General features: G+C 37.3%; 1 protein-coding gene and 1 pseudogene across 1 annotated transcript; both read right to left on the reverse strand.

Moving 5' to 3' along the window:
- Positions 1 to 5,649: 5,649 nt before the first annotated feature.
- Positions 5,650 to 16,291, reverse strand: LOC149011061 (receptor-like protein 7; annotated as a pseudogene).
- A 1,909-nt stretch (positions 16,292 to 18,200) lies between these two features.
- LOC149011062 (2Fe-2S ferredoxin-like superfamily protein) lies at positions 18,201 to 19,006 on the reverse strand. The gene has a single exon (XM_089164484.1). It carries the CDS (start codon positions 18,956 to 18,958, stop codon positions 18,461 to 18,463), a length of 498 nt encoding a protein of 165 aa, XP_089020610.1. The 5' UTR covers positions 18,959 to 19,006; the 3' UTR covers positions 18,201 to 18,460.
- Between the last annotated feature and the right edge of the window lie 4,730 nt (positions 19,007 to 23,736).

The raw sequence follows: 23,736 nt of genomic DNA on the forward strand, positions 1-23,736 counted from the left end.
TGTAATGTTTTATAAGTAATTTTCTACTAATATTTATACTAGAAATTATTCAAGAACATCTGTAATTTTTTTATCCTCAAGTGAGTCCATTTGCCATATCTAGTAGACATGCATTGTACAATTAATAACCATATTAGCTAGCCTTCTATAGGTTGGGTCTCACTGAGATGCATAAATGAGAGAACTGACAGATACCCAAAAGCATGCCTAATTCTGATTCTTCTTATTTCTTACATAAGCTCCGGTGCACATGAAACCAATAAGAGATAGTTTAGAAAACTTCCCAGAACCATTACTCATTTGGCATTCTTTAAAAACCTGCATTTGAGCTCAAGATTTAAGTGAAAATTATAGCTCGGCAAAAAAACCTTACATTGAAGCTCAAAATATGGGTGAAACTTATAGTAAGCAAACAAATTGTTTTTCACAGACGATGAAATACCAACTTTCTACTCATTTTCTCATGAAGAGCAGTTATTACAAAAAGAGTAAATTCGTTCAACAAACCTTTTTGTTATGTGATAAAGTTTCGTAACAAAAATTAAAAATAAAGATGAAATGTCTTAGAAATGACTCGCCTTCATATAATATCTTGGTAAATAAGACATAATTAATGAGAACAGTCCCACAGTTTGGTGATTTTATCTTTGGATTTTGATGAATTTCAATCAAGATAATTTGTTACAGGCCATTCTAGCACCCAAATAAAAGACTGAAACTTGAGTTTCCTTAAGTGTGGAGGGAAATGAGGTTTCTAACCTGTGTTGGAGGGAGCTGCAGGGGCAGGCTAGCTAGTTTTGTAAGTTTATAGAGGAAAGCAACATATCAGTACATGAAACAGAGACTGAAATGCATCATCACTTCAACATATCAATGCATAAAACGGAGGAATGAAATGCATCATAAGTTCTTCACTTATTGGTTTGTTTTCTAGTGTGTTTTGCACTTGAAATGAAAAGAGTTGTATCTTCCACTCTCATGGGATTTCCCATGGGGTGAGAAGCATGTAATATTGAATAATGGAGTTCAATGAACCAGCCCCAACATTCGATTGAGCCATAAGCTGGTCGAACTAAACAACTGTGAACAATAATGGTAGGGTTCCCTTGGTGAGAGAAGCATGTAATATTGATCGAATGTGATTAATCTGCCCCAAAATACAATTGAGAACAAGTTTGTCGAATTAAATAACTATGAGCAAATCATGCGCTTGGGCACCAAAACCACATGAAAAATATAGCAACAAAGTGCATGTAGTAGTAATTCAAAATGTAGAAGACAACAGTAAACTTGAGAAAGATAATCAATATCAAACAGTGATCATATAGATAGGCTACAACACATTCATAAAAAAGAACAAAGAGATATATAAAGACTTACTACAGACTTTGTTGCTCAATTTTCCTTTGTCTCAATCGAATGGAAAGAGAGAGAAAAATATAAAAATCAGTTAAAGCAAATCGAAATATTCATATACAATTAATAACCAAAGTAGTGTTTCTATGAAGACAACTGGAGACCTCATTCGCCCGTCAAACTCTCCACCTTAACTGAAGAATAAAATATCACCCAAAAAAAAAAGTTGCTTCACAAAAAACCTTAATGCCGTTCACCCAACCAAGGTAGATGGGGAAAAGCTTGCCAAAAAATCTTACTTCACCGTCCATGAGGTGATGAGCTTAGCTCAATGCAACTCTTCATAATTAAGGTGCTTGTTGTTAATAGCATGAGAAAAAAACAAATAGATCAGGTTAGGTATCATTTGGGAATTGACCAGGCGTCAAACGAGGCAAAACACACCCATGGACCATGGGGCAGCAGGATAGGCCTGTCAGGCCGATAGACCGCCCCCCAAGGGCTTCAACCAAGAATGTTCGATTTCAAGCCTCTCTCAAAATCCACTCACTTGAGGGTTTTTGGGACTTCAATGGGACACTAATATTGTCCCAAAAACACCTTCCAATCACCCCAATTAGTCCGAAATTAAAAAGCCCCAATTTGGCTTTTAGAAAGTCGCCCACAAGCATCTCAAAGAGGTTCAATTAGTTTCAAATGGGTGAAATGGGACTAACAAACACTCAATAAGGGCTAGGAGACATAAAGAAAACTTCAACAAGCTTTCAATACTACCCAACTTCTACAACTACCACCATTATTGCAATTCTTCATCATAAATACTCCAAGAGAAAGGTTGCAAAGAGGGTTTTTGAGTCCTCTTACCTCAACACACAATTCTTCTTGCAACTCGTGCTTTAGCACCACCAAAGGAGCAAAGATTCTTCAAAACTCCAAGCTCTCCTTCTCTCCCACGTTCTTACCTCCCTCTAGCATAACAAGTCGTTTATAAGGTGAGAGACCATAAAGTACGACTTTAAGAGCGAATTTTTGAAAATACCCCGATCCAAGTAAGGGGCGTGTCAATCAAACCATGCAACTGGCCCTCTATATCCTTCATGCAAAGGCCAATTTTTAAGGGGTTCGAAGGGTAGAAACCTCTAAACATTATTCAATTAATGGTATAATTTACCTTGGCATTAAAGTCCCCTAGCATTGATTTTCATGCATGGCAAAATCTCCTTTATATGTCTTTTGCACTGACTTTTTCTCTCTAACTCAACTAGGTGGCCGGGTCTTCTTCTTGTTCATCCGACTCCAAAGGTTCGATTTCCAAACTCTCCAGCTCAACTTGAATGCTCCACAGTTGCCTTCTACTCATACTCCAAGTTTGCAGACTTGAAACGATGGGTTACAGTCTGGCTCTCGTATTTGGAAATGGAATCAAAGGTTCTATTAGGGGTATCAACGGTTCGGGTTGGGCCGGTTTCGGGCTGGGCCTAACGGTTTCGGGTTGAAAAGCACTCAACCCAAACACGGCCCATTAAGAGAATAACGGTTTTGGACCAGTTTTGGGCCGGTGCGGTTTGGTTTCGAGTTGACTAACGGTTTGGGCTAAATGTTTAGAATTGGTTTACTAACGGTTTGGGTTCGGGTTTACTAGCGCTATGTTTTGAGTACCTTGTTGATGTGTGGAATTTATCAAGAGCATGTAAACACATATAAGCATTAAGTTCTTTTCAAATCTCTTGTGTTGGGTGTTCAAAACCAAAAACTTTTTTTCTACAAAGAAGTAAAAATTATAGAACTAATATACAAAAGAAAGCTAGCATCTTGATGAATTTTAGTGGGTTGTATTTGCTTATTCTCCTTTCCCTTCTTGATGCTTGTAAAAATGGATCAAAATAAAACATTAAAAGATTTTCAAATGATAATACACTTGCTAAATATTTACTAAGCCTGTCTTCCAAATGGTGAAGGCTTTGATAGGTTTGGTGTTTGCATATTCCAAAGTAAAACAAAAGAAAACAAATAGAAACTTGGGGGTTTTCTTATCGTTTACATTTAAATTTATTTTATTTTATTTATTTATAACGGGTTGGTTCGGGTTCGGGCCAAACGGGAGCCGGGCCACACACGGCTATCCCGGCCCAACCCGAACCATTGCGGGCTGAGGTTGTTCAACCCAAACACAGCCCATTAAGCTTCGGTGGGGGCCGGTTTGGGCTATAACGGGCCGGTTCGGTCCGGTTTTAACGGTTCGGGTTAGGTTTTGACACCCCTAGGTTCTATAAAATTTCTAAAGGAGAAAGTAATTTGTAATGTTGTTTTGGGAAGCTATACTTATTTGCCTTTAACCTTTGGCTTACGTCTATACCTAAAATTTTCTCTTCCAACTAATTTCTCTAACCATTTTCCCTCTACCTCTATTGGGGAATTTCTCAATCACGGTTGCTAGAATATTCTATCCTTGGTTATGACTATCCACCCCCTCATTTTGTTTCTACTATCACTAAAATTAAGGTGTCATTGAGAGGAGATTCTTGGTTGTTTACTCCTTTAAAATCAGGTGCTCTTTCAACCAAAGTTGCTTATTTGTCTAGTCACAATCTACCATCTCCAACCCCTCCTAAGCTTAAAAAGTGGTGAAAGATTTTATGGCATTTGAATATTTTGCCTAGTTATAAAAATAAATAAATAAATAAAATTAAAAAAAAATTTGGATGTTACTAAACAATGATCTTTATTTGAAAGATGTGACGACCTGTTGGTCTAATTGCTTGCCCCAACCCCCGGTGCTTTATGTGGGCTAGACCGTTAGAATCAAAAACTAACATGCACCTCCTCTTTTGGTGCCCTTGGATGTCCCATATTTGGAAACGAGGAACTTTGGGGTTATATTTTTGTTCCTATGTTGCTCTGAACCTAATGGAGGTTTGCGTGAACTTATTTATATCCCTTCAACATGACCCAAGTTTGAGATCTTGGGTTTTCTTTGTCCTTATCATCTCTTTTTATTATATTTGGGATAGTTGTAACAAGCTAGCTTTTCAACATAAATCTACTGACCCTAGGGAAGCCATTAAAACAGTAAAGTGCTGGCAAACTAATTTGAAGTTATATGAGATAGGGAATTTTAATTGATGCTCCTTTGGAAACGCTTTCTTTCACCACATCTACATTAATAAATCTTAGCTGGCCACAGATGATAACCAATGTCTTTGGATTACAGGGTTATTCTTACAGCAAGTAAAGGAATGGAAATGGACTTTTTGTGTGGTGAATGAAAGCGTTATGCATGCGGCGATAGATGCTCTTATTGTAGCAGATGAATTGGATGTGTTTGAGTAGATCTCTTTAGTCAAGCTCATCACTAACTGTAGGACTTTATGCGAGGCTTTACCTTGTCCTATTAAGCATGTGACCTTCTTCCCTCTCTTTTTGGGTTTGTAAATAAGGGTCTTAAAATAGCTCCTTCATTAGACACCAAGTCTACATATATTCAAGGTTTACTTAATTATGCTATGAACAATGGGGTGTAATTTGGCAGGAAAAAATTTACTAAAAAGGAACTAACCAAAAAACAAACAAAAAAGAGACGGGATATGAAATACCTGAGATTTGGATGAAGAAGACATCAAGGAGTCTCTTTACTCTCTCAAATAAATTGATAGAAATTCGTTTCTTTCCAAAGTGAAACGAAGAGCCACGCTTCACATAATCCAAGTTGACTTGCAATGAGAGGGAGCTCACTCGAGGTAGACAAGGGAACATAGTAGATCACTTTCCTGTTGGGGTAGCACAGACTACTCCCCCTAAGCTTCTTCACAAAAAAATTGGTATGGTACGCACAGACTACTCCCCCTAAGCTTCTTCACAAAAAAATTGGTGTGGTACTCACATCTAATTAAAGTGGCCTTGGTGGGTCCCACATCAACCCCTCCCAATTTTGTGGTAAAGAAGCGTCAGGGGATGTGGTCCAAACTCGAGAAAGGTAAGCTAGGAGCTCAGAGTGAATCAACATGAAACACGTTTGTAAACATCACCCTGCTTCCATGATATGAAAGGGATTTTTGGAATTTATAAGACAAAAAATGATGACTCTTAACTTAATATACTGACACAATGTACTATAGTGCAATTTTAGGTGTGGGTGTCTTTGAAAAATTTCCATAGAAAATATAAAACATAGATACATTTGAAGAGGGCTCAAAATCTTACTCAACCCAGAGATGAGTACAGATAAACATACAAACATAATAAAAGAACAAAATTTCAAAAGCAAATACATGAAATTTCATTGTGGAAATGGATTCATTTTCCTCTATTATGGCGTTTGGTTTTCCTTGACCATTTGCTCTTTTTGGACACCACAAGCCTATAAATGAACTTAGAACATCTGTGTTTTCTCCACAGTAACTCTCATCCAACAACCAATCCAATTATAACACCAGAGCAATATCCTGCCAATGCAAACCTCCAATCGAGCAAACATGTTTAATCATAATCATCATCTCCTTTTTGGAAAGTTGATGTGGGAGGTAAAACTCCTCACTTCTTTGTCAAAGGATAACCACATAATCCTACATTTCCCTCGTAGGAAGCATTTGAAAAAGTGTTGAAGTGGCTCCCTTGTGGAATAATTCATGTTAAGTCATTGTAAGATAGATTCAAGACTGCAAGGAACGTCAAACTTGCTAATTGCACCGGGATTTCTTCAAAGAGTATGTTTCTTGAAAGATCCAATGATTCAAGTTCGCTTAGTTTTCCCATGGAAGATGGAATATGACCTATTAGGCTATTTCCAGACAAGTTGAGCACTTTCAATGCTTTTAAATTTCCCAATGCATCGGGAATCTTTCCTACAAAGAAGTTGTTGGATAGATCAATGGTGGTGAAGGTGGTTAAAATTTTCTGCATTTTCAAGTTTATTCCCTTCTCAATAATTACAACTATGTCTTGATAGTATGCAGGATTACTTGTACTATAATACGAATTGGACATATCCTCGTCAGACATCATAGCCTTCCAGTGACAAATGTATTGCAATGGTAAATCTCCACTATAACTATTAAAAGAGAGATCAACGGCATGTAGGCTTGGGAAGGGATGAGAATGAGGTTGGACGGGTTGAGCAATTGAACCAGCAAATCTGTTAGACCTCAAAACAAGAACTTGCAACTCAACAAGATTTTCCAACCAATGAGGAAAGGTGCCATTCAACTGGTTGTCCGAAATATCCAATAAGGTCAATAACTTGAAGTTGCCTAGGGATCTTGGAATTCCTCCTTGAAAATTGTTTTTGTTGAGTTTGAAGGTATGTAGATTGCACTCATCTTTAAATAAATGGGGAATGGGTCCTTGTAATTTGTTTTCTTCCAAATTTAGCACCCCCATATTGCCTTTGTCGAGGCAAGTTGGAATGTTGCCACTCAATTTGTTCTTGGACAAATCCAAAATATCATAATTTCTTACTTTGCAGATTGAGAAAGGGATTTTTTCAGTTAATTTGTTGTCTGAAATTGAAAAGAGATAGGCGGTTTTAGAGAGAAGGGAAGTGAGACTCCCTAAGATATGGGAAACAACCTCAGTATCATACTCATCAAATGTTTGGGGAGAGCATGGCGTAGATGATTGACATTCTTGTATCATGTTTGAGTGAAGATCAAGTACTTCTAACATGTTGAAGGAGTGATTAGATAATGGCAATTCCAGACCTGTGATCACTTTGTTAGAAAGGTTCAGATATCTCAAATTCTTTTTCCATATCCATTTGGGTATCTCACCACCTAGTCTATTACCACCAATATGCAGAGCATTCAATTCCTTGATATCCTTGAGGAAATCTGGGAATTTTATAATTCTATTGTTAGAGAAGTCCAGTGTATCTAATTCCTTTTGATTCTTGAGGAAATTCCTTGGGAATTCACTGATGTTGCAAGAAACCAAACTCAATTCAGAAATTTGAGCACTAACAAAATTGATGTCACGACTATGATTATTGTTGGGGAGACCATCGTAGGAAAGATTTCTATCTTCTCCTAAGTAGCTAAAGTCATTGAGTGAAAGGTCAAGGTATTCAATTGTACCTTTGATCTTTGAAATTGATCTCATCAGGTCTTCTCCTTTCAAATGGTTGCCACTCAGAAGAAGTTGTTGTCGGAAAGAAGAGGAGATATTGTGAATAGGAGGAGGCTCAATATTTATGACTCCGTCGAATTGGTTATTGGACAAGTCCAAAAACTGCATTGGTGGGAGAAAAAACAATGAAGAATGGATGGGCCCTTGGAGTAAGTTGTTGTCCAAACATAGTAACATAAGATTGGGAAACCTACCATTGAAAAAGTAATCAGGAATTTGACCACTCAGATTGTCGTGTGAAAGACTCAATGACGTTAGATGGGTAAGATTATCACTAGAAGAAGGGACTGGTCGAGATAAGTTACAACCATTGACATATAATCTCTTCAAAAACCTGAGGTTCCCAATTGAACTTGGTAAAATCCCTTGGAATTTTGTCCACCCAATTTACAAATATTGAAGAGAGGTGTTCATTTGAGGGAATTCTGGCAATTGAACCAAGAGTAGAGGATTATTATACAAGTTTATGCCACTCAACTTAGGTTGAAGAAAAACACTGTCAGGGAAAGCTCCGTAGAGTCCACAATCCCAAAGGCTAAGGGTGGTGAGAGAAGTGAGATTCATCAAAGAACTTGGTATTGTGGAAGTGAGATTCTCGTTGCATCAAGGTATAGCTCTGTCAAAGAGCGAAAGCTTAAGATCGATGCATCCAAGGGACTTGTAAGTGAACATTCAACCAATGACAACACTTGAAGGTTAGGAAGTGTAGATGACGAGTGATGACACCAATCCCTATTTATTTGAGGTGACAAATTCACCCGATCACCTGATCAAGACGGAGTTCTCTTAACATGGTTAAGGTTTGGACAAACGCTCTCAAATTTGGGATTTCAAGTTGAAATAAACCCCACCATTGAGAGAGGTCAAGTGAAACCAACTTGGTAAGGTTGGAGATTTCAGATGAAACTTTGCCATGAAAATCATTGTAAAAGAGATCAAGAGAAACCAAATTGGTAAGATTCAAGATTTCAGATGGGATTTGGCCCTGAAAGTTATTGAAAGAAAGATCAAGAGAAACCAATTGTATAAGCTATGAAATTTTTTATGGGAATTGTCCTAAAAAAGAGTTACCTGAGAGGTTGAGATGCAATAATCCAGAGTCTTACAAAGCCTGATGGTGCAAAGTAATCAAAACTGTTCCTTGAGATGTCGACCATTTGAAGGTGAAGGAGATTGAAGAGGGTACTATTGGAATGGATGGAACCATGGAGTGACAAATTGAAGAGAGCAAGGCCAACTACATGACCAGTAGTGCCATCGCAAGAGATGCCTTCCCAGAAGCAGCAATCAGTATTTGGCTTCCACGAGTTGAGAGATGTAGGATAGTTTATAGGGACATGGTAGTGCTTTTGCTTAAATTGCAGCAAAGCAGAGTGCTCATCATGAAGACATAAATAAGAAGTAGGAGAAGGAGAAGGAGAAGAAAGGAAACAAGGCTAAAACAGAACTAGTAAGAAAAAAAGGAATTGCCAAGACATATTTCCTTTCTATTTCTTCAAAGGAACTAATTAAAAAAGGTTTGGGTTTTGTAAATGTTGGACGATTGATGCATGAAGGAGTTCTTCTTACCACTTATTTATAGACAAACCATGAGAGACAATCTTTAAAAAAAACAAGGCAACGACACATTATTATTGACTAGAGTGACCGGATCAATTCGGGAAAGGACTAAAGACTTGAAATGTTTTATAATTTTTTCCACAAATCGATGCCATCTCAACCGGAGCTCAACACTCTGCTGTGTGAAAGTCTTCATATAGTTTGGAAGCGGTATTATTTGTCTCTACCCACGGTCAGTTGGAGCTTTCAAATTTCTTTTAAAATTTCTTTCAGTAAGGCATCCAATGCCAACTGACCAAAGTGACGGGTCGTCTCGTCTGGGTTAGGACTCATGGCAATCAAAATATTCTTATAAGCATATTATATTATAGGAGTGAGGTATATCTAAACTAATGCTTAAGGGGATTGTAGGATTTTATCTCCCTAATTTTGTTTTAGGACTCTTGTTTAATTGTTATTCTATAGGACTCTTCTAGATGTATAGATTCCAATCAAAGGGTTTTGGCAATTCGATATATATATTAGGTAATTTAATTTATCATATGTGTTTAGCCCCACATCGGATGAAGCTAATGATTATATCATTTATATATACATTTATAGCTCCTAAGTGGGGTGTATGCCGGTAGAGAGTTAAGTGTGGATCACGCGCATACACCGTGCTGGACCGAGTCGGGCGTGGTTGCAGTTGTGGTCCGTAGACCCTAGTCTAACCAAGCCATGGGGCACTATAATATTATATAAATAATATTAAATGTCTACGTGGGTCATTGGTCGTGGATCCAGAAAACCTGGTTTTTGGTCTTACTGTAGGAAGGTGACTGATCATACAGTCATAACTCTCTGAAGGTGTCCATGTGAGCTTATAAATAGAGGAGAAGTTCTGAACAAAAGTCTTACTCTTATTTTGGTAGAATAACATAAATTCATATTCTAAAGTTAGAAAAATTCCGTTTTTGTTTTCTTCATTCTTGTGTTGTATACTATCTTTGTATCTCTTTAACAAGTAGTATCTGTTGGAGTGCTAGCCTTCAAATTTAAGGAGTTGTTGTATCTTGGAGGTGAGAACGTCAAGGTCAAACCCAGTCTGCATTAAAGAGGGCATTCAAATACCTTAAGGAAAAGTATTGTACATACACCTCAACTCACCCTGTTCGAGTTCGTACTGGTTTTTCTTCGCTTCTTCTACTACATTCGGGTAAGGGTTCTGACATAATGTATACTTTATATATTTGTTTCTCTTTGTCTGATATTGATCTATCTATACTGTGCCTTTGATCTTCTGGTTCTAACAATATTCTCTGTAGACTCGGTGAAAGAATAAAATAAAATAATAATAAAAAAATAAAAAAGCCACTTGTATGATATTGTATTTTAATTAATTGTGAAGTGATTAAAATTAGAAAAATTTTAGAAGCCTTTATTGACTGTGACATTGATTACTCTTGTAATAGGATATTTGTGTTTATAATATCTACAAATCGTATAATGTTTCCCAATAAAAATTTTTTTTTTTTTTTTGGTAGGAAGCTCTCTAACTCTTTTTTGTATCAATTATCATTATCAATTATGAGAAATTTTTATTATTTTAAATTGTTTGGCATCTATTATCAATTTTGTTTTTATTTAAAATAATTAAAAACCCTTCAAAATCCTTAATAGACTTTTTGTCTATTATGGATTATGGTGAGAATTTCATTCTCTTCATTATGCAAATGTGTACTTAAAATTTTATAGTTAAGATGAGGGTAAAGTAGTCAATACATATTCTTTTATAAAAAATCATACTTTTTTTTTTTTCTCTTTTCTCACTTGGTCATTATCATTTTCTAACAATTTTTTATTTTGACATACCAAACTTATTTTTCATTCCATAATTTATTTTTGACAAAATTCATCAAACTATTTTCATTCTTGACCAATAGTGAATTCTTGTACTTATTTGAGCGGCCCATTTGATGCCCAAGAATCATGCTATTAGTGTCAAATCTTCCGAGATTGGAGACTGCATCAAGTCGAATTGCTCTAGTTTGAATTGATTAAATCAATGCTAACCTACGAATGACTTGACGAACAAAGTTAGAAAAGGAGCCAATCGAGTTGATCACCGAACCGCCTACGATGATCAAGCCAGTAGAGTTTGCCTTGAAGGAGCTTAAAGTTTCAAGGAACCCTAGATTTAAAATGCTTCATAAAGAAAGAAAAATTGGTTGTATAGCTTATGTAAAATGAGTATCCTACCTCTAAGTTCATCTTTCTTGTATTTATATACATAGGACCCTACCTTGGTTATTTCATTTAATCCGTCGGATATTTAGTTCTCATTTGATAGTCATGATTCAATCTGAGCTTAATATATAACTCAATACTGATAAATGATTGATCGCTGGCTGACCTGGCACAATAAACCAGTAGATAGGTAATTTTACCCATAACACATGCCATGCATATGAAGGTTTAAATACTTATCAACCTTAATTCACTGTCGTCTGCCTTAATCTGACCAAAAGTCATTTTTTAAATAAATTTTAAATTATTATTTATGGGAGAAAAGAGAAAGGCCAAAAAATTGTTGCTTGATCATGTGTAACGATTTTTTTAGCCCAATAAAAATAGAAAAACAATTTGATATAACACTTTTTCTTTAAAATGAATTTTACAACCCTCATTTAAATCTCTTCAAAATCAAGAGCAAAAGACCACAGTATACTTGCATTATATATAAAGAATTTATCTTAAGAATGTTGTCAAAGTATACACAAGTTGTGCTCAATGAACTTTATTTCTAAAAATGGGGAATTATTTATAGACCCTGAATCTACAATCAATTATATCTACTATTGTTGAAAAGAAATCAATATAAATACCTCTATACTATTAAGTATTAAAGCTGAATGATGATCTTAACAGTAAAGATGTAATTTTTTCTTCCAAAAAAGCCTTAGACAAGTTATCTTTATAAGCATTTTACAAAACATTAGCAATAAATCGTGATCTATGTTTGATCATTTGTGGTTATTCACCCTCCTTAAAATCTTCAATTATGGGTAACTGATTTCATGATGAACATCCAATACATTAGTATATAATCCCAAAGACACCATCAATCATGCACCGACAACAAAAACCTCAAAAGATCACTTAGATGGCAAAACACTAACAACTCATAATATGAGATCAAAAATTCAAATACCCTAGAGGCCAGGAGTGAACCTCACATAGATTTGGCCAAGTCGGTGGTTGCTTGACCTTTTGGCCTTTATCCATTCCTTTAGTGCAATTGCTTACCTATAGTCCTATACCTTCAGCTTTACCACCTCAAGCTCTTTTTGGTATCAATTTTCATTCTCTATTATGTTTATTTAAAAGAAATAAGTACAAGAATTCATTATTGGTCAAGAATGAAAAATCATTTCGTGAATTTTATACTAAATAAATTACGAAATAAAAATAAGTTTGGTTTCAAAATAAAAAATAGTTAGAAAGTGATAGTGAACAAGTGAGAAAAGAAGAAAAATGTATGATTTTTATAAAAGAATGTGTATTGCCTATTTTACCATCATCTTAATTATAAAACTTTAAGTAAACTTGCATATGAATGAAAAGAATGAAATCATCCCCATAATCCATAATAGACAAAAAGTATATTATGGATTTGGGAGCTTTTTATATTATTTTAAATAAAAATAAGATAATAGATGTCAAACAATTTAAAATAATGAAAAATTCTCATAATTGATAATGATAATTAATACCAAATAGAAGCATCAATAAATTTATTATTTACCAACAAAAAAGCGTGTAAACATATCCACACAAAAATTTAAAAAAAAAAAAAAAAACAAAAAAACAAAAAAACAAAAAACTCAGAATCCTTTAAGAACACTTCAGCAAAAATTCAACAATGAAAACATCTACTATCTAGACTGTTTTCTCTCACTTACAGGTCAGTCCTTTGGAGAGACAGGCTCAGTGAACCAATCTAATTGGTTCACACATCTACTTGAGAAAATAAGGTTATCCTCTAAAGTTAAATCTCGAGTCCTTTTGTGATTCGAGTATTTACAGTTCTAGGGTGGTTTTAAAATTTCATTCAACCCAGAAAAAAAATGTTTGTTAAAATTTTGTAGATCTGTGTAGCCTACTACGAATTTCCAACGATCCTGTCAACTCAACCATGATTTTAATGTCATAGGGACTGACTTCAAGCTCCTCATCCGTTATTTCATACACATTAAGTTAAGAGGGAGGGGGGTGGAGATGCAGCTGCCACTCAATCAACCAGACACCAAAAGCATCCCATATTGCCCAAACCATCTGACCAATTTCGGAATCTAAAGAACTTCTGTACACACAGACAAACTATATACATACTAATACTAATAAAGAAAAAGAAAACCGCCAACGCAGAGCTGTTCTAGTGGTGAAACCAACACCTCTTAGTGAAGAGATCGTGGGTTCGACTCTTGCTGAGGCATATTAATATCCCCATCCCCCAGCTTAACAAAGCCCCTTTGTACCCAAAAAAGAAAAAAGAAAAAGAAAACCATGCCTAATGCATATCCTGGTGTAATAGCTGCAACTCTAAGAACTCGGCCTAATTCCAAGTAATGGGTTGTCTATACAGATCTTACCATTGAGCTAATCCTATTCAAGGCCATATTTGTTACAGAGCCTGATAATGCAGGCCTGGGATAGGACTGTAATGTTGGGCTTTCATGGCAGCAGAATTAGAGGAATAGGAGCAGCAAGAAGGGGGAAGTAGAGACAGCGGAAGAAAACCTCACAAAATAATATACAGCTTATCTATTCAAGATATTCAATCTGAAATCGCATCCTAATACAGGCTATTTAAAGGAAACAAAACACAAATCCTAGTTGAACTTAGAATCAAAATTCAATCCAAAGTCCAATTCACTCGTACCTAGGAAATACTAAAACAAATTAAAGGCTAAATTTAATACTGAACTAATATATTTAGTTATGTCCAGCTCTTGTTGGACCAAACCCCATTGAACTGGTGATTTTTAGGGTTGGGACGGAACAACTAGAGCCGATCTTGATACTGCATCAGCTAAACTCTACATACTTTTCCTAACCACTTCTCTCAAGGTCAATCTAAGTCCGGCCAAAAATCTTTTGATGTAGCTTCAATGGGATTAAGGGCCAATTCTAATATCTCAATCAGAACCAACTCAAATTGGGTGGCTTAAAGGTAGGTTTTGATTTATGGTGTTGAGATTGGAATGTGGGTAGCTCTCTTTTAAGGAGGTTGAAGTGGGTCATCTCTTTTGGGTTATGGGTTTTCTATTTGCTCCAAGATTTTAGGGGAATGTAGGGGATGATGCAAGAAAAAGGAGTTTCAATTTTGGAACCAATCTAATAACAGAGGGCAGATCTTTTGAACACCATTAGGTTGTAGGTATAGGGTGGTTTGTTGGAGTACACAGGATCCAAGGTTATAATGGTTAGACAAGCCTGCAAGTTGCAACCATGTAGTTATAAGGTGTATGTGGTTTCAATCTTGGAGATTCCAAATGTTTGGATTGAACTAGATCAAAGACTAGAAATTAGGGCTTCTTTAAGAGTCCAAAATAGTGAAGATAGAGCTGGCGTTCATGGTTTTGATGGTCTGATGTGGCTGCAAATTGGATCGGACTCCTTTTTTTTTTCTTTTTTGTTGTTGGGGGGGGGGAATGAGGGTGGAGCAATTCTTCTGGATCTAAGTTCTTGGATTTGGAGGTTTCTATCCACTCAATTCAAGAAAAAACAAATTAATGGGGAAAGAAGGGGTGGGGATGAATGCACCTGCTAGCTTACCTCACTGGGGATACCATCTCAATGCAGCAGCTCATAGGTAGAAGACTGAATTTTCAGTCAGCCAAGAGAATCGGACTTTCAATGCTAAAATCCAACAAGTTTCTTGCACTTTAAACGCCAGTTAACCTGCAGCAGCTTACTTGAACTTGAAACACCAAGCAACCAATGCTTGGTCTAGACTTCAAACACTAGACAATCTTCTCACAGAGAAGAGAGCCAACAGCAAACTTTACAAACAGCAAAAATTCGATCAAGTCTAGTCTGAAAAATATTCTCCATGATGGAGGTAATAAGTAGGCATTATTTAGAAAATTACAAAGTCCTAAATAAGGAAATATAATTCAAATAAAACAAAATATTACCCTGCATTGGAAGGTGCAATGCCTAATCACAAGCTTACTAACATAATTTGAACCAATGTTGAACTGGTTCAACCTCAAACGATAAGATTTAGATAATGAAAACCAAATTTTGTGTGCAATCTATGTACCCCTATTCTAGGCCCATTAAAGGGGCCAATTACACTTTAAAACCAGGGACAAAGGTTTCAACAGTAGGCTTAAGATAAGGCAAAAAAGCCCCAGATAGGTGCTGGATCAGCCCCACTTTTAGCTCCTTCAATTTGAACCAAATCACTCCTCCATAGCGGAGCATTCAGAGGACTGTCTTGAACATGGCCTGCACCTCAAACGACTTTCTTGTAGCTTGTCATCTATTAGAGCTACTCCTAAATCAGTTATGGTATGATCATTCCTAACTTTATCTTCCCAGTTTGCCACTCATCTATCTCAATATCCTCATCTCGACTACATTCAGATAATCTATATGATGCTTATCAACTGCCAAATAGGCTACATGATAGGTCCCTAGTAACACAAGCACACCGACAGGAAAAAACCCAAACTGGGAAGGAAACGAGGCAGATTTGAAGAGTCCTATTGTATCGGTACTAGGATTAGATTGAAGAGCAAACATGGGTTACTTGAAGAGCCTATCGAACGGTACGAAGAGTCCATCGAATTGAGATGATCCGTAATAACGTAGGAACGATTGCATAAAAGGGGAAGGAAGAGTAAAGAGACAGTGAGCAGAGAAAGTATGTGAGAGCTAGCCTTGGGAGCCGAGGAACACCCCGGTAGAAGATTGTTCTTATTCAATTATCAAAGTCCCCTCGAGTATTCCACCTGTAAGAGCCTCATCGGGACCTAACAAATGGTACGGAGCACACGATCCCGGGAAGTGAGATGACATGTCGACCCAGCGAAGAACGCGGAGGAAGGGATGAAGTCAAGCCCGGCAACACGGACGCAAGAACACGGCGGAGAGCACCGAACATGGAAGATGATCGTAGATGGGCACGGAGACACCGCGGAGGCGAACCACGGAGGCCAAGAATGGAGTTCGGAGATGAGAGCGATAAGAAATCCACTCGCATAGACACCAAGCGGGAAGACACGTGAAAACCAAGCGATTCGAATGAGAGGGGTGTCGATGCCTACGGAAACGCGGGGGAGGACCTGCCCGACGAAGAAGAAGAGCCGCGCCGGAAAACCCGCGCCCGCAAGCCGGAAAGGAAGAAGAAACGTGGAGAAGGGGGGGTGGGCACCCAAACCGGCAGGGTTGGCCAACCCAGAGCCAAAGATGTGAGGGCCCAACGGAGCGCTCAAACAAAGAGCAAACACGAGCGAAGAGCACGAACGACGAAGAGCAGAATGAGATGAGAACGGGACGAAGCATAAAGGGGGAAGGAAAGAGAAGAACAGTTTGGCAGGAAGTTAGTGGAGCAGCCTGGGGCGGGCCCCCGGAGAAGTATGTCTTTCAACTTTTTCAAGTCCTTTCTCTGAGTTATTCCACCTTGTTAGTAGCCTCTTCGTCCTACACTACACCATACATCATATCCAGTCATACCAATGTCCTATAAAACTTTCATTTATCTCTAAAGGAATACACCGATCAAACACACAATAGATGCACCTATCCGCTCATCATCTTATCTAATCCTCTGCAAAACATCATCTATGTCACAATCTTCACTTATGATTAAACCCAATTACCTAAAATATTCACTTCTCAGAATCTCCCACTCATTAATTTTGCCACCACATTATCTGTCCTAGTTTACACCTCATAAATTCTTCCATCGTGCTCACCTTAGAACATTTTCTTTCAAACATTGATCTCCATGAATCAAACTAAGCATTAATCCACCTATTGTCTTATCATCTAGTTGATACATCTATGATAAGCCCAAACAAATAATGGTTTAAAGCTGATCCCTATTGTAACGCACTCATAATTGGGAATTCACTACCTCACCTCCAACAAGCCTTACATTTGCACAGCATCATCATACATATTTTTAGTTATGTCCACTTATTTGCAAACACTTCCTGGGACTTTGTCATAAGCTTTTGCTTGGTCAATAGAGAGCACAAGGCTATCTTTCTTGCAATCTCTAAATCTTTCCACAAGTCTGTTAGGTAAATAGTTTATCTTATAAATGTTCCTGTTTGTTGACCTAACTGGGTTTATTACCCTCCTGGTGTAATAGCTACATCCACTAGACAATATATATAGCCTAATATATTTTGCACCCAAGAGAAATGGCTTTCACAAACATTTTCCCCCCTCTAAACAAAGGTTGCTCGAAATCAGAAATGCCTTTTCAGTTGTATCACTTTCTTACAGAACTCTACTTTGTTAGATGTCATCACTTAGTTATTGTATGATTGCTCACAACAATACTGATCAAAATTTCTACAACAATAAAAAATAAATAATAAATCGAAAAGTCACTCAAGTTTCCATATCAGGAGTATGTTTTATGTTCCTTCCATCATCAATAAAAGTTCCCAGAAGACAGTTCTCCATGGGCATAAGAGACAGGTTTACAAGACAACTCCCAGAATGCTCGCTGCTTTATTCTCGTTTGGCCACTGTGATTAGATTAGGCAGGGACAGATCAGTCTTGGCAAAAGCACTTCTTTTCTGGTTCATGAACTCCTCTGAGAAACCATTTAATTAAACCAAGTTGTTCAATTCAGTTTGTACCAACAGAGAATTATGAGGCTGGCAGCTCAACCCCTAAGCAATGCCTATAAACCCAGGGGCAGTCAATACTTTGACCAAGGACATAAAATCCAATACCCTTGTTACAAATATAAAGCAATGGGTTTCCTTAAGAATAGTTATGTCCAAATCTCCACAGACAAACCCTACAAAAATTCAAGTTTCCCTACAGGATAACCTCATTTCTGAAATACATCCAATTAATATCATTTTTTCCAATCAGATTAACAGAAAACAGCTTCCAGTTTTTTTCAACATAAATCATAGAATTCCTCTCAAAAGGAACTTCATACAACCATTTAAATGTCCTAAGATACATAGAAATAGAACCCAGATTGAGAGTTTAGAAATAGCATTTGAAGCAACATGCTCAAAATTTGAAAGTTTCGACAACGTTTCAAGGTAAACAGTACAAGAAAGCAAATCACGTTTAAAGAGAACCCATTCATCCTCAGAAGCGTTCAATTATTGACCAAAACAAAATAAAAACAAAACGGAAAAACAGAAGAGAGCCCTAATTTCACCCCGAATAATCTTATGGGGTATCCCAGGGTTTCGGCTCAGGAACAGCGACCACCATACCTTCGAGTTCCGAAGTCAGAACCACTTGGCACCCCAACCTCGAGTGCTTATTCAAAATCCTAACCCTCGAATTCTTCTTCAAAACATACTCCTCATCATATGTACGGGCAGGAAGCCTATCCAGCCATTCCTCGGCGATGTTCACCTCGCATTCGGCAGAGCAAGCTTCAATATCTTCAAGTCTGTGCGACGCAGGATCAATCAGTCCGTTATTGGCTAACGCTTTGAGAAGGGTATGGCCTGAGAGTCCAATGATTTGGCGTTTCTGACCTTCGGGATCGATGGCGAAAAGCGTGACGATCCGATCTGCGACTTTCTTTGACGAAGACGAAGTGGAGGTTGGGGCAGAAAAGGTTGCAGATGACCTGGCTAATATTGCTTTCGAATAGAGAGAGATCGAAGAGACTCGAGAGATTTGAGAAGAAAATCTCTGCAAACTTGCGATCGCCATTGTTAGGGATGATTTGCTCCGATTGACTGAAACCCCTTTTGTGCGTATTGAGGGGTGTCATTTTCGTAAAAATAGGGGGTTGTAAGGGTAAAACATAAAAAAAAAAAATGCCATAGAAGTCCTCACGTGAGAAATGCCACCTTCCAAACCCGGTGGACTATATATTATATTATTAACAGCATCCGGGGGCTCTGTGGCCTAATTTCAGTTTTAAACCCGATTGATTTTAGGGTGTCAACGATTTGGTCCTGTCCAATTTCGAGTTGAGCTTTCCGGTTTCAATTTTTTTCTTTTTTTTTTTTAAACATGAGCATTTTGTATATTAAGGATGAGGATATTTATATAACATAAGGCGAGGCTTCAACCCTACCCCCAAGAAGACTCGAACTCTAACATCCTATTTGGAATTATTACCGTATTACCAATTGAAACCTCTCTTGGAGTTGGTAAACATGGTGCGCTAGCAAAATTTCAGTTTCAGTCTAGTCTAGGTTGGATTAGTTTTAAGACAATTACTAACATAAAATGAACTTTTTAAATGATGTGACTTGTAAATGGACATCAATCTTTTGATATAATATTAGGACACATGTTATATATCTACGAAGAAATGAATGCTCATTAGAAATGGCAAGGATAATGGTAAAATTATGTATGGACCTTACCTCTTGGGCTTGAGGCCCAACTAAACCTACCCCTTTTTTTTTTTTTTGGTCAAACACTAAAATTTGTATTAATTGAAAGCAGACAAACCAAGGGACCTGATCAATAACAAAGAAGGATCAATGATAAACAAAGGTGGAACATTCCACCAAGACCGAACCACAGAGAGCCTAGATGCTCCTTTAGCAAGAAAGTCAGCAAACAAATTACCTTCCCTAGTAATGTAATGAAAGAAAACATGTTGAAAATAGGAGGACAACCTCTTAATATCAGAAACTAAGCTAAGACTCCTCCAATCTAGTGAAGAGGAGTGACCCTACAAAGCAGAAATTGCATCTAAACAGTCATAATTAATTTGAAGGTTTGAAACCTCCAAAGATTTCCCTAGTAATAAACCATCTCTAATTGCTTCCAACTCTATAGTTGTCCCGAACCTCCTAGTCCAAACTTGCTTTGAGCTACAATAAAAGAGCCAAATGAATCGCAAAGAATACATCCCCTACCACCCATCTTCAATGTGTTATCCCATGAGCCATCAACAAAGACCTGAAAATAATCCCAGTCCTCAGCTGGATGAAGTGAAATATGTTAATTGAATTTCTCTCAACCAAATTAGTGCAAACATGATTTTGAATATTTGCAAATAAGAAAGAGAACATTGTCATAGTATGTCCAATAGAAGCCTCTATCCCTTTATACACATTTGCATTTCTAGAATTCCATATACACATTTCTAGAATTTCATATACACAAAATCATAGCACTCCAAAGTTGGTTAATATGAGATCAATGCTCATAATCTCTAAATTTGATTTGAACAAAATCCATCCAATCATGTAAGTGTTCACCCCTTAAATCCCAAGTGTCAATGCATAAAGGGGATAGGCGCCAACATTCTCTAGCATGTGCACAATGAAACAGGGCATGACTCATATTCTCAACACCCCCACCTCAAACCTAACAAATAGGAGCAAGAACCACCCTCCGATGAAAAAGAGAACTACCGATAGCAATTGCCTCATGAGAAGCTCTCCATAGGAAAATTTTTTATTTTTGGAAGGGTGGGAATCTGCCAAATTTGTTCCAAAAATTAGAAGAGGAGGAAGAAGAGACAATATTTCCATGAGCATCTGCCATAGCCAAACACGGGTAGTAAGCAGATCTAACAGAAAATTTACCATGAGTGGTCTTTTCCCAAAAGTCCATGAATCAAAAGTATCTTGGGATAAAATTGGTATAGTGAGAATAGCCTCTATTTCCCTAGGGGAGAAAAGAGAATTAAGAGGTTGGAGATTCCATTGTGATTCCTGCCATAGAATCAAATCTTGAACCAAGATAGGACCATAGACCGTAGGAGGTGATCTGATGTATTTGAATGGAAGGGATGGAAGCCAAGGACCCTCGTAGATCAGTATATTTGCCTCATTTCCCACTTGTCTAAGGATACCTAATTTCAACACATCTCTTTTAGCAATGGCACTTCTCCATCCCCAAAAGCATTCTCTAGGTAGAGTACATTCAAGGAAAGGAACATGCTTAATGTATTTAGCATACATAATTTGTGACCACAGAGAGTTAGGGCAGGTAAGCAGTCTCCAACTTTGTTTTGCTAGAACATACTCTTACTTTTGCATAGTGTATCCCAATCAACCCAATGTATTCCTCTCCCTTGATCATTTTTTCACCAAAATTGTCTAATATTTTTTATTCATTTTAGAGCACAGTTCATTTGGGATGAGAAGACATGAAATGACATATACAGGCAAAGCAAAAGCAACAGCCTTAATGAGAATTTCCTTTCTTGCCTGGGACAATAATTTTCCCTTCCCAACCAGAGAGTTTGGAGTCTAGTCTATCTAGGATGAAAGAGAAAGTTTTAGATTTGGATTTTCCTATAGAAGAAGGAAGACCAAGGTAGACTCCATGGGATTGAACCTCTTTAATGTCAAAAGTGGAGACAATATCATCCCTAATAGGTTGGGGGGTTTGTTTGCTAAATATCACAGCTGATTTATTAGTATTGATATACAATCCTGACACCAATTCATAATCCTGTAGCAAGATATTAATTCCGGATGCATTGGAAATTGAGGCAGGGGAGAAAAACATATAATCATCCACAAAAAATAAATGATTTATTTCAAGGGCATTTCGGAAAATCTTGATACCAAGCAATCTAAGAATGCCTAAGTTGGAGGTGAGTCTCTGGGACAAAGTTTCCTGACAAAGAATGAAGATATAAGGACTCAAAGGGCATCATTGTCTTATACATCTACTAGGGAAGATTTACCTAGAGAGAGTACCATTTATTTTGATATGGTATTCTACACACAACCCATTGTATCCATTGTGATGCAAAACCCAGGTGTCTCAAAGTATTTTCAATATATGGCCACTCTAATTTGTCATAGGCTTTGCACAGATCCAATTTAAGAGCCACATTACCAGATGATGATCTAGATTTTTTAGGGCGGGCGAACGAAAAAGGCGAAGAATATCCGGGGAAAACCGATCGCGGATTCACCACCAAACGGACGAGATGGGGGGGTGAAACGAGATTTCAAAAGCCATTGCCTCCAAAACCTCGTCAAATAGTTTTAGGGATCCGTTTCTTCCACCAAACATCTAATTAAATTATAACTCCTAGATTGAAATTTAGTTTGAAATCTCTAGTATTTGAAATCCGACTCTACCCGCCCTAAGAAAATGAAGATATTCATGTGTAGGTAGATACTATCTGAAATGGCTTGGCCTAGAACAAAAGCACTTTGGTTTTGACTAATAATGGACCTAAGAATAGGTTTGAGTTTATTAGCCAAACATTTTGCTATGACTTTGTAAGGAGTGGTGCATAACCTGATCGGCCTAAAGTGAGATACCTCCTGGGGATGGGCTCTCTTAGGAATGAGGGAAATAATTGTTCTATTTAGAATTCTAAGCATGTCACCCCCATTGAAAAAATGCTTAATTCCTTTGGTTAGATCGAGGCCAATTACCTTTCAATGTTTTTGGAAGAATCTTGCTGGGAGACCATCAATTCCTAGGGCCTTTATTCCCTTCATTTGGAAAAGGGTCTTTTTTATTTCCTCAGAAGAGAAGGGGGAATATAGAGAAATATTATCTGAAGCTGATATGCATGGAGGAGTACTATTAAGAAACTCTTGATCAGGTTGAGGAGAGGAGGTTGCAAAAAGAGAAGAGAAATATGAGCAAATCTCATAATGAATTTGGGAATCCTCATTTAGCCAAAGGGCATTGCTATCCTTCAATTTATTTGTAGTATTCTCTTGTCTTATTTGGGTTGTGGATGCATGGAAAAATTTTGTGTTTCGGTCCCCTTCTTTTAACTATAAGACTCTAGACCTCTAACATCAAAATTTTTCCTTAGCCAGTAATTGTTTTTCAATTTATCTTTTTAGGTCTAACTCTTCACTAGCTAAGGCCTCTGATGGTGATTTTTGTTGACATACTTCCAACAAATGGGTAAGTTTTTGAATTTCAATGGAAGCATTTTGGAAAGTGGCCTTACTCCAACTCCTTAAAACTTTTGTACAATTTTTTTATTTTTTTTATGGAGTTTATAAGAAGGGGAACCTAGAATAGGGCCTTTCCAACCAAGATTTACTTGAGTCAACAGGTCTGGGTGATCCTCCCATTTAGTCTCATAGTGAAATCTCATAGGTCTTTTTGTTTGCAGGAAACAAAGAAACCTCCATTGGAGTATGATCAGAACCTACCATAGCATGTCTATGACCTTGAACACTACCAAATAAGTTGAGAAAATCAAGATTTATAAATGCCCTATCTAAGCACTCTTTAACAAGATCCCTCCCTTGTCGTTTATTAGACTAGGAAAATTTAGGGCCAGTACATTTGATTTCCATAAGATTACAATCATCAATGATTGTTCTAAATCTATCCATTTGGTTGTGTGGTCTTGGGATTCCCCCAGTCTTGTCTTCATTAGAAAGAATTTCATTAAAATCACCAAGGACAAGGCAAGGGGTACTTACCGTATCACCCAAATTTGAAAGATCATACCATATTCTATCTTGATACTCTGTTTGAGGATGCCCATAAATCAAAGTCACTCTAAACTCTGCATTAAGAGAGGG

The sequence above is a fragment of the Hakea prostrata genome, chromosome 7 (genome assembly GCF_041222555.1).
Source record: "Hakea prostrata isolate BN-2017 chromosome 7, UWA_Hpros_2, whole genome shotgun sequence".
Taxonomy (NCBI): Eukaryota; Viridiplantae; Streptophyta; class Magnoliopsida; order Proteales; family Proteaceae; genus Hakea; species Hakea prostrata.